Consider the following 12,737-nt stretch of genomic DNA (forward strand, 5'->3'; position numbering starts at 1 on the left):
TAGTAAATAAGCTTCTCCTCATTTTTAAGGTTATATTTTTTTGTCCTTGCCATTGGCAGGATATTTGAGAAATTTACTCATGCACAAAAATGATGTTGATAAGATGAAATATTTAAATATTTAATATTTATCCTTTATTCACTTTCAATAAGATGACAAATACATCATAAATCAAAACAACAACTCCTGATATCAATGCATTATTGTTACACTTTAAAACTCTGTCTGAGTTTACAAAGGTTTTAAAAGAATAATTAAACAGAGTCTCGACAATAACAGTTGCCTTTTAAATTTAAGCATTACAAAAAAATGTCGATCCTCAACAACTTTCATAATTTAACACCAAAGTCATTTTCTCATCAAAGCAATTATACTTGTTTACATTTATTCAACATTCAGGAGTAAAAATGGTGGTTTGAAATAAAATTGTTGACAGCATTCTAGAGATAGCGCTAAAGCATATCATAGTGCCTGAAAAAAAGGAAATAAAGGCTTTAGTTAAGATAAAAAATAAAAAGAAACAGGCTGTAGTGCATGAAATGATAGGAAAGATATGCAGGAATTGAAAAGAAATGGCAAAAAAAGCATTACCCATGCCAAAATATTATGAAATTAAGACTGAATCATAATCCAGGCCTTGACCAAATCATGCTCATCAAAAGCATATGTATGTACATTGCAATTTTTTAATAAAAATTAGAAATTCACATTAAAAAACCATCTGAAATTACAAATAGAAAAAGAAAAACAATAATGCTATCAATGGTATAGTTTCCAGAGATTTGGAAAACGTTTTCTAAAATCAGTTTATTACAGGAAAAAACAATTTCACACTTTGTAATTTAAGCCACAAAGGAGGAACCATGTCAAAGAGTAAAGCAAAAAGCTTTTTCTCAGAATCTATACCTTAGACAACATTACAAGAAAAAATGGTAAAATATAGAACAAATATTTTCAAGCATATCTTATAAGCAAAATGTGCTCCACAAATAGTGCATGCCACACACCATATACATAAGGAACATTTTTGATTTCTGATGATCCAACTGCAATTTATAAAAGGGAATGGACTGGTAAAATTCACAACTAACTAGTGCCTCTTAATTGCTTTTCTTTTGCCAGGTCTATGAATTTATCATATTTTCTATTCAATTTTACCAAACATCTTCAAAATTAATTTTGATAATTTTTCTAACAGCGCATAACTATGATGAATCAAAGCTGATGACTCTGATTGAAAGCCAAAGATTGGGTATTCCATTTGTAAATTAAGCGACTTAATTATCTTCCATGACTGCAACAAGTCGCAAATATCATTTAATGAAAAGCCAGATAAAAGTTCCACTGAAAAGCATCCACCACCCACATGACATGCAGTTGTGAATCCAAACAGTACAAACCACCAATGGAAAAAAAAAGAATCCCATAGAGAAAAAATCGACCAGGTTAAGACTATTTAGCAGAGATTGGACTGTTTTCAAAACTGCACAGAGATAAAAGTTGAATGAGCATGTAACAAAACAATCTGACATTTAGTGAACATTTATATTTCAATTACAACCGGTTGCATCAGAGCTGATGAAGCTGCCTCTCCGGATTTCAAGGTGGAGGGAGAAATAATGTTTTGCCCATCAACATTTAGATTGCCCCACTACATCTGCAAAAATACACCCAATCCCATGATTATGAGATCAAACTAGAGCTTAAACCTTACAATATCTAATGCCTAAGGATTAAATTGAACCATGATTCAAGACTTGCACGTTTTCCACCCACATTACATCAAAGCTGAATTTTGCCGTACCACTAAAAATGTCCAAAAATTAATTTCCCATTTATAGATTTGGAAGCATAATAGTACATATTTTACACATGTACATGTTTTCATAGAATTAAATAATTACTTTACTAAACATCAATCCTGCCACTGAAGAAATTTCTGATGTGGTATTGGATTTTATATTACCTATTCATGTCCTATAGAATAGAGAAAGTTTTCAAACACTCAAGAATGTAACTTAGTTGATGACTAATATAAAATTGTAAAGTATATAACAGAAAGCCATAGATTATATAAAACATTCTAGTAGTTAATAAATGGTCACATCCTCAGTAAAATCTATTGTGCTTATTCCGTTCAGTTAAACAGCTAATTTCACTACGAAGATTCTTGTGTTTAAAGTAAAAAAGGCAACATCCTGCATTATCTGTCCAAATCAACTTCATCACAGGGATGCAAATGAAAGCCACAGTTTTTGAATTTCAAATTAAACAAAAATTTAATTTCAATGAGATCAAAAATGAAATTGCAGACTTTGGCAAGTGAATAATTATTAATGGTTTTTTTTCTGAGAGGATGGCAATTATTATTTATTCCGGCAACCTTAATTCTTGCCTAATTCCCTTATTCAGCCACGGCTTTGATGATCATGTTCAGTTGTCTCCCTAGAAAACCACTTCCACATCATAAGCCAGGTAGCAGTGCCACCACTGGCCAATGAAATTAATTCACAATTTTCTGTTCATAACTTTAATGCAAGAATTAACAACAGAACCATTAACAGCACTGAATATTCCAAATTTAGCATCAATTGGGAAAAATTTATCTGAAAATGTTTAGAGAGCTACCACAGACGAAAAGTTACAATACTGAATATCCGAAGGGAAACAACTGCATTGTAACAGTTCCTTTCTAAGATAATGTTCATCAAAAGGCTTTAAAAGGCAGATCTCTCTCAAACATGGCCAATGTTTATCAAGTGAAGAGCATTTTCTTGGCAACTCATTCCCGATCAGATTCATGGTTTATAATTTACTTCTCAAAATGATTCCCAGAGCACAAATTTAAGATATTAATTTCCAGCTGAAAACCTCCCACATCATACACTCACATGCTACAAAGACTATTTTCCCATTATTCCTTACATAACAATTCCACGTTGATCCCAAAGGCAATTGCATTCCCTTGTCTACCCAAGAGTATATACTTGACCTTGGACTTAAACAATTCAAATACTCCTAAAGATAACAACAGAAACAGGTGTTACTGAATCAGAAAAATAATGCTATTGCCCATAAATGGCTCCGTATGGTTTAACTGCTGTATTTTTGTGCATATGCTATGAGTATTATTATATTGTATCTAAATTCATCTCTTTATACAAAACTTCAGTTATCATTTTATCAAGGCCCATATTACTCCAATAATTCTGCTGTCTTAAATTGCTATAATTCAGTGATGTGGAGGATTTCAAGCACTCCGGATGACTTCAGGCATTGTTGATTTTGGAGATTCTGGAGATTCTACAGTTCAGGGATTTTTACTGGCATCTAAATTGTACAAAAATGATTCACTTTACTTTTCCTTAAGAACAATTGTACTTTTCCAATATTTATGTATTTCAGCTAAGTATCTAATTTATCTAATATAAATCAATGTGGGTTTTCAGGATCCATCAGAGAACATGTGCCCTTAGTGAGCAGGACAGGATCTAAACCTTGATGGCAGCAGGGTAATGCTCTCACCTGCATTGCTTGAAATTTACAGCTATTTATTCTTGCTAATTGCTCAAATATCCTATTTCGAGTGACCCTGCTGGCCATTTTTGAGAATGTGAAATACAATTTGAGAAAGTATATAGCTACTTATTTAGAACACTAGGAACATGACCTATTTTCAAAAAAACAGAATTTTTTCCAACTGATAAGGTACTGGCTTACAATATCATATAGACTTATGAGAATCACATTAATGAAGTACTGATTCATGACCATGGAAAGTGGTTTTTATTGTACTAACAATGAGTGTTAGTTGAAACTGCAGTGATCCCTAAAATTAATTAGAATACAAAAATTTACTCAATAGGTATAGTCTTCGGCTCTGTAAGGAAGACTGCCTTCACCCCATATTTCACATCTATTTTAATTACAGAAAAGGGCAATGATAATTATTGTTACTATAAATAAAACAAGTCCTTTAAATTAATCGCTCTTGACAGGTTTAAACTTCACCATTAGATAGTACTTATAAGTTTGACTCCACATTTAATATAATAATGTTTCCACATCTTTCAATATGGATTGTAAATGGTTATGATGTAGCAAGAAAACTGATTACAGAACACTTATTCATAACCTGACAATGTTCGCCATATGTCCAAGTAATGCAGCATCTAAATTCAATATGAATCCCACATGGATGAAACCTGTGTAATTCATATGAACAGAATGAAAAATTTTTCCAGAAACCTAAATTCTTCAACCGAAACTTCTATAAAATATGGACTACTGTCAATTTCTGAATGTCCTTGAGTTTGAAAACTAAATTTTTCTAAGAGTAGGTAAAAAAAAGTGATAAAATTGTGGTAGATATTGATATCAGAAGGAATGTGACTTGTTTTTAAGAATTAAGTTCTTTGATAGCATTCAAGTGCTCACTGACTTTTGGATCAAATGCATAATAAAACCTGTCGCCTGAGATGATGCACTAGGGTTACCCAGTAATATTCATTCGACTCCTAAATTACATGGAAAACTTAAATGTCCTTGATGAAAGCCAGAGATTTTTCACTTTAAAAAATGATCAGAAACTTATCGAGTTCGCTTTTTCTTCTTTTGAAAAAGTATTTCTTTACATGAAACACTAGTACATTGCAGAGCCATGATAGTCTCACCTACACTGGAAAATTATGATTTTCCAATCCTTCTTACATTCTTCTTCATACAAATTGTAATTTTTATCACATTTCCTATATCACCAGATATAATTAAAATCTATAGCTAGCATAATCATATGCCTTTCAGATTCAATTACAGGGGTGCTAGGAAACCAATGCTATTATATTTTTCCAGTTCCTATGAGGTCACAGAACATATGACAGTGCTCATGATTTTGAAACTCTTTGGATGCATGAAAATCAAAATTTATTAGTTTAATCGAAAGAAACAAACAACTGATAAATGGGTTTTGTAAAACCAATGTAATGTCACAAAGAATATTAATGAGTACGTGCACAATACCACTCATTGGAAATCAAACCGTTTACACAAGGCTGGATATGGTATTTATTGAAGACTTTACACTGATGCACATAGAGATCCATATCATACCATGAAATTCTTATGACCTGCTTGAAAGTAGGGTTGAAGTATCATTAAATGAGTTGAGAAACAGTAAAGCAACAGGGGTTGACAAAATTCCAGTTGAGGTATTGAAATCACTCAATAAGATAGGAAAGAAAGAATCAACAAATTTGAGTAATGACAGAGTATCGTTTTGCCTGATATCACATGTGGCTAAAATGGTTTTGAAAACCATTAATAGAAGATTTTATTAGAAACTAAAAACTTTGATGGGAGAAGAACAATATGGATTCAGACAGAGTAGATACAAAGAGATGCAACATGTCTGTGGCGAGTAATTGGCAAAAGAAACAGGGAAAAGAACAAAAACGTTAATATTGTATAAAATGACTTTGATAAAGATTTTGATAGGGTTAGATAGGACAAATTAATAGTAAATGTGAAGAAATATGAGAATGATTGATGGGAACGAGGACTTACAATTAGACCTGTATCTCAGTCATAAAGGCAAGAGTAAGAATAGAGGTTGCCAGATGAGATCAGAATAGGAAGATGTGTTAGGCAAGGATGCTGCCAGACACAACTCTATTTAACATACATTTGAAAGAGATAATAAAATACTGCTTTGATGATGGAAGTAAAGGTAATAGAGTGGAATGTAATAGGTTTACAGATGATATGGCTGCAGTAGCAGATGGTAAAGAGAAAGTCATAGAGAGGCTAGTGGACCTTAATGACAAATCTAAAGAATGTAGAATGTTAATAAGCAAGAAAAAGACTATGAGTATGAGAATAGGAGGTAATGGTGAGAGGATCAGCATCGCATTGGAAAGTGAATAAATGAATCTAGTAGAGAGCTTTAGGTATTTCTGGGAAGCGTCATCACTGAGGAAGATTCCAAGAAAATGTGGGAGATGCTGCAACAGTAACGTTTTGTCGGAATCATCCACTAATATAAGTACATTTCAATGCAACAATTTCGGAGGATAAAAATCATTCGCCTTGATGCAAATCATTATGACAATCTGAAATTATTGTACAGAACTGAGGAAAATGTCATGTTCCAAGCAAATCAAATCAAGAATAGCTATGGTAAATGAGAGACTTAGTAAGAAGAAACTACAGAGCAGACCTTTCAATAACGGTGCTAGAGAGAGTGAGGAAGAAAGAGCTGTAGCTGGACATGATTAAGAATGGCATTATTCCCATTCCTAATCATACAGATAAATGAAAACAATGGCTAAAGACAGGAGGACATGGAGGTCAACCATGAGTGAACCTGCCACACAGTAGAACAAGCGGTGATGAGATAAGATTATAATGTGCAATTCTAATGGATTAGATTTCTAATGTCTTCAGGTTCACGATGATTGAACCTGGTCTGAAAAATACTTGTGCAAAATTTTGAAGTTGAAAGAGACAAGTCAAGCATTGAATTACTTGCATAATTGAAGGGATAAATGAAATTCTCATTAAAATCTATTAACTTTTTCCTTTATTTTAGTCCTGATTATTGCCTAAATGAAGTCTTGACAAACTCTTTGCAACTATTAGTATTACCAAATAATCAGTAAAAACATAATAGCTTTCCCCAAAGGAGCATTGTTTCATCATCATTCAGCATTTAAAGCTTGGTTGACTGCAGCCTCCACTCCTCTCTGTTTAATTTTAAATCCCTCAAGTCCTGATACATTTTATATATGATGAGAGTAATGCTCATCATATTATAATTACAACTATATTTCTGTAAACAGATCACCACAGCAAAACTACACAAAAGTGCATAAACTCCTCCTTTTAAGAAAATGCATTTGGATTCATTCTGGAAATCAAGAGCACCTAGGGGTTTATAGTGGACAGTTTAATTGATCTTGTAGGTTTACTGAGATGAGATTGGGTCAAGAGCATTCCCAAAAATTCCTTGGCCCCAGCCACCCTTTTCCCAAACGATTTCAATTAGTTCTACAAAATCCCTCAGCTCTTCCCGGCTGATTGTCATAATTGTCCATGGCTTCTCTCTCTGCATATATCACGAAAATAACAAATGATGCCACCCAATCGTCCAGACTCTCAGTAGAGTGGGGGCATAAGGGGGGGGGGGGAAGGGGAGGAACACCATCTCACCTGGAACTGTTGCATTGGGTAGGCGGCGGCCATCATAGCGGCGGCCGCGGCTGCAGACTGCGGCGGCGGGGGTGCCTGCCCCTGCGACTGCGCCCCCGACCCCGACTGCGCGCCCCCCTGCGACTGCTGGACGGCCACGGCCGCCTGCTGGGCCTGCTGCTGCTGGGCGACGGCAGCCGCCGCGGCCGCCGCCTGCTGCTGCGCCGCCGCCGCCTGCGCCGCCTGTTGGTGCTGCTGCTGCTGCATGGCGGCCGCCTGCGCCGCGGCAGCCGTCGCGGCCGCTGCGGCCGCCATCTGCTGCGCCGCAGTCATGCTCTGGGGAGGCGGAGGGGGCGGAGGGGGCGGCTGGTGGCCGGGAGGGGGGGGCATGCCCGCGCCCCCTCCCGCCTGGCCTCCCCAGCCGGCCGCCGCGGCTGCAGCCGCCGCGGCGGCAGCTGCGCCGGCGGACCCCGGGATCTGCATTCCCATTCTATCCAAAGAGGGGTGACATCTTTAAATCAGAAGATGGTCCCACACCAAAGAGTTGAATGGATTACGGAAGGGAGCGTGGACACGTCGCAGTGCGGAGGGGTTGGGGGGAGAGAGAGAGAGAGAGAGAGAGAGAGAGGAAAAGAGAGAGAGAATTCCAGAACAATTATTCACAGCAAATTTGCGACACGGGGACAACAGTCAAACCAGTAAGGAGAGGGAGGCTCTAGGCAACCGAAAGCTTTAAAATTAGGCTTTTACATTCATAAATTGGTGAAAATTCAGCACATATACTAATAAAAAGTCCCAGTTTTATAATGTCTAGTGTATAATGTATAATGTCTCAATGGTTAAGCTAACGTGGACTTTGACAACAGGATGGGTTTTGTAAAAGGAATAAGTAACTGACCATATAAATGGCACCTTTGATGATTGAGATAAGGAAAGTACAACAGTCTAACACTTCAATGATATCAAAACGAAGTCACAACATAAACGACACAATTTGTTCAAATTATGCATTTGAGACATTCGACTACTGCTGGAGTGAATATAATTCAATTACAGCTGATTTTTATTTGAATAAATACTCATAAGTGAAATGTGCTTATTCGATTTTAAAAATTTTTTCCCAACTGGAATGAAAAAAGTAAATTCTAACAAAAAGTTCGTTCTCCTCTCAGCATCATGTGGTGGAAATCGAAATTAAATTCAATCAATAAAATTCCAAGCAAAGTCTGAACAGTTAAAAGTGTAATAGTTTGTAGAGAAAACATGGTCAACTTTTAGCACAATAGACAACTATATGAAATGACCACCTTTTTAACAACAATATCTTACGATTGACAGAGTAAAATTTAAGTAAAATGTTGCTAAATCCTCTTATCCACGTTAAGATTTACCCGTAACATTGCATCAATATTCTGCATTGATGTGATGCATAATATTGATGCGCACGATGTGCACACCTGCATATTTGTTTGATTTGTTCTGGGTTAAATTAAGAAATGCAATGCTTTTGTATAAGCATAAGATGATGGTGATTTGATCCATACCATGCCATGTATGAGTCTTATACTGTTGTTAATAGAAATGGCTAAATAGACAGATGGTCACTATATTTGGTGGAAAAATATTTAGGTCGGCGAATACGATAACCTTCACATATGAAATTCAGATTCTACCATTTTCATTTTACAGAATTATTTAGATAACTATTTCTTGAAATAATTATTACATACATGCCAAGGGTTACACAAAAATAGTACTCGGTTATTATGGGGCAACTAACATCTCATCAATCCCTCTGCCATCATGAATCCAGGTAGATTGGTTGAGGGAAATGATAATACATTTCTATTTTTAAAACTCTGAAAAATAACCTTCATCAAATTTATTCAAGGCAATTTCATTTAGCTTCCAGACACATTTTATTAATTATACAAAATCAATGTTTCAGACAACTGTTCTTACTTCGTTCCACACCATAAATGGTATTAAAATAAATTGCCAATTTGGAGCCACCACATTTATCATCCCTTCAATCCAGATAGCTAATGCATTTCCACTAGTTTTATGGTTTAATGAAAGAAAACATACCCCATGTATCCCTGCTGATACCCTCCAAACTGGCCATAGGTGGAGTAGCCTTGCATCCCCTGTAGGAACTGGCCCTGCATCTGGGCAGCAGCAGCTGCTGCAGCCGCTGCAGCTGCAGGATAGCTCTGGGGGTACCAATAAGCTGCAGCAGCTCCCATCTGACCCCCTGCTCCTGTGGCTCCATAAGTTCCAGCACCACCAGCAGTGCCTCCAGCTCCATATGGATACTGACCGGTCAGGGCCTTCAATACAATTAAATAATTAGAATTAGCACACAAGGCACAAAGAAAACTCAAGCTAGGTATTCAAATGTTGCATCTCTAATGGCTACCTATGATTACTTCTTCAAGAATAGGGTAAATGCATATAAAATAGCTTAAATATCTATGTTACCAAACTTGGATCATTATTGCCAGCATTCGATTTATGTGCATGTTACCCCACGAAAAAATAGGATTTGGTACTTTTTGAGCAGAATGCATAGTGGAAAGAGATTACTGCAGGTGATTTCTCAATAATAGTGCACTCCCATGAAAGTCTGTAGTGACAGAGGCAGATGGTTCTCACAAAATGCCATCCGGTGCGCCAATGGAATTCATCATTAAAAAGTATCTTGGAGCACAATAATATATGTACTAAGTTTTTTTAGCTTCCAATAAGCTTCTGGAGATCAAAATCAGAAATTTCTCTGAATAAATGATGACTTCATCCATTTTAACAATATATATTTTCACAAAATTTACGATGATGAAATAAAATTAAGATAATAAATAACTCGATTCATTAGAGAAAAGAATTGAATGCCACCATGTAAAATAAAATCTTATTCTCAAAAAAATATTTAATTTGTGAGACAGAAAAATATGTACGATTTGCATAGAATGCCAATTAGATTTCGCCTTACAGATATGTTTAATTAAAATTCTTAGTGCCATTTGACTAAGCATGGAATGAATTTTTGATGAGTAACTGCTGCTTCTACATTCAACATGCATGCATGGCGCCTCCAAGAAATTATTGAAATCACTTTATGATGAATATCACGAGGCATACGTGCATAGTATTACAATATAAAGAGAGAGGTACTAATAAAAAAATTGAAAACTTTGACTGTGAAATCAATAATTTACTAGACGTTTCATAGTGTTTGACTGGATACTCCACGGTTGGGACTCCACTGAGGTCACATAAGGAAATTATTCAAAAGAGCAGGCATGAAAGGCAATCCCACTCAACGCGCTCCCGCCTTCGACGGCGCCCGCGCACCCACCTGCCCTTGCACCGTGGCGGCCGCGGCGGCGGCGGCAGCCGCAGCGGCAGCCGCCGCTGCCTGTTGCGCGTTGTTTGGGTCCCCGGACTCCTTCCCCCAGGAGCACTTGACGACTCCTTGGCCGCCATTGATGTCCGTGTTATGCACGGCCACTATGGCGTGCGTTGCGGATTCCTTGGTGGAAAACCTGCCGTGGTGTGGGATGGAAGTAAACTTAAAGTCATGATTCAATATCTACACAAAAATTCATTGAATGTGGTCCTAGGTTGGCAATGGGAAGGACAACCCTCATCAATTTACCTTTCCAATCAACATAAACTCTTTGCGATGCACTAGAATGTTTTCCGGTCAATTATACTGTATACTAGCTATGACGTGTATTATTACTTCACTTTTAATTTAAAATGACTCAACAATATTTCCCGAGAAAACATTTTCTTCAGGAGCAAAATACAGAATTGTTTCTAAAAAACTCATACAAAGTTCTATACTGCAGGTAACTTGAATACACAAACACATTGAATAAATGTATATGTATACGTGTGTGTAATGTGTATATACATAAACATTCTACTCTTTTGAATAAATAAATATATACCGATATATCAAATATATATGAACCATACACACAGTTATCAACCCGAAGGTCAGTTTGATAGGTATGGATAGAGCTCACCCAATTCTAAGCCCAAGGGCGTATTCACACATCAGGGTAGCTTTACCTGGGCCGTCAATAGTTTCCCAGGAAGTTCGGGTACCAAAAAAACCACAGCTTGGGTCCACTGAGGGTGCCCAAAGGTGTATCCGAGAAGAGAACCAGGGCCCTCTGGTCAGTTGTTCAAAGCTCTACTTCCTGGACTACCACGTCCCCCAAGTTTGGTATATGTATATACACACAGGTATATTTGGTATATATTTATTTATTTAAAATAGAATGACAATGTGAAGTTTACATTTCATTTAGTGAATCATTCATACAAGTTGCATTTTGGGAATAAATAAATTCTACTTTCCAAATATGTATCCTAAGTAACTCATATATGCATGCGATACTCTATTGGAAACGTAAACATGTAGAGCTTTAGTTAGAATAACGTTGACCAAAACTATAATTGTAACTTTACGTTTAAATACTGTTGAATGCCAAACACAGATTTTATTAACTGCTAACGACATAAAAGTTGATAACCATTCAAGAATTTATAATAATTTTCTGTTTATGAGAACAGGAGAATTATAACAAAAAGTAAGCGTAATATATCATGCTCATTACAATTGAATAAAATTGGCATGTACAGTTGAAAATACTGTTACTGTGAAAAAAGAAAAACGAATGATTTAGCAACATACCGTACAAAGGCGTATCCTTTATCCTTAAAAACACGGATTTCCTGGATCTGACCAAATGGCGAAAAGGTTTTCTGCATTAACTCTTCAGTGAGCCCAGAAGCGATTCCTCCACAGTAAACTGTGCAGTTTGTAGGGCTGGACTGGTTGTACACCTCGTCAAAGGTGAGTGGCTTGCAATTCACTTTTGGGGCAGGCAAAAACGTGTTTCGTTGATTTTAGGCACGGGTGTTGCCAGGTAAGAGAGAGGATGGATCAGGATGGCAGTAAAAGGTAGAGAGGAAATATTTGAATTGCATTGACCAGCAAATAGTGGAGGGAGTAAAAAAAATAGGTGATCAAGGTCAAGGGGGGTGGAGGGGGAGGGAGAGAGAGAAAGAGAAAACATAATTTATATTAATTACCTTTTAAATGCCAGTACCGAGTGAGTATTTTTAGTATATATTTATGCAAGTACACATTTTGTCTATGATGAATATAGGCAAGCAAATCCCACAACCATAGAAGGAAGGTATTAACAATAGAATGTTACCGATAGCAAGAAAAATTAATAAATTGAGTTTGGTGCACAGGACCTATGTACTAAATATTAGTTTATCTGGCCAAAAAAATATGTAATGAAGGTACGATTTAATAGACCTGTAAAAACTCACCTGTTACATCACTTACCTTGCCACAGAACAAGACTCGCTTAGAGATTTGTTTACTTAATCTTAAAAATAAGAATTTAATAGAAACCCAAGTGGTGCTGAACTCAGATCATCATCATCATCATTAATTATATAAAAAATTGTTCTTATTGTGGATAGTGAAGAAACTGCCAATCTTTTGCACACATATACACATG

General features: G+C 36.4%; 1 protein-coding gene across 1 annotated transcript in view; it reads right to left on the bottom strand.

Moving 5' to 3' along the window:
- LOC139689947 (nucleolysin TIAR-like) overlaps positions 1-12,737 on the bottom strand; it is a 99,346-nt gene that overhangs the window by 2,694 nt on the left and 83,915 nt on the right. Inside the window, exons 4-7 of the mRNA XM_071587096.1 lie at positions 11,894-12,074; positions 10,544-10,730; positions 9,274-9,515; positions 7,207-7,675 (exon numbers count right to left, since the gene is read on the bottom strand). Coding sequence (XP_071443197.1) covers positions 7,207-7,675; positions 9,274-9,515; positions 10,544-10,730; positions 11,894-12,074 — 1,079 coding nt within the window. The remainder of the gene's footprint in view (positions 1-7,206; positions 7,676-9,273; positions 9,516-10,543; positions 10,731-11,893; positions 12,075-12,737) is intronic.

The sequence above is a fragment of the Hetaerina americana genome, unplaced genomic scaffold (assembly GCF_022747635.1).
Source record: "Hetaerina americana unplaced genomic scaffold, ioHetAmer1.1.p SCAF_291, whole genome shotgun sequence".
Lineage (NCBI taxonomy): Eukaryota > Metazoa > Arthropoda > Insecta > Odonata > Calopterygidae > Hetaerina > Hetaerina americana.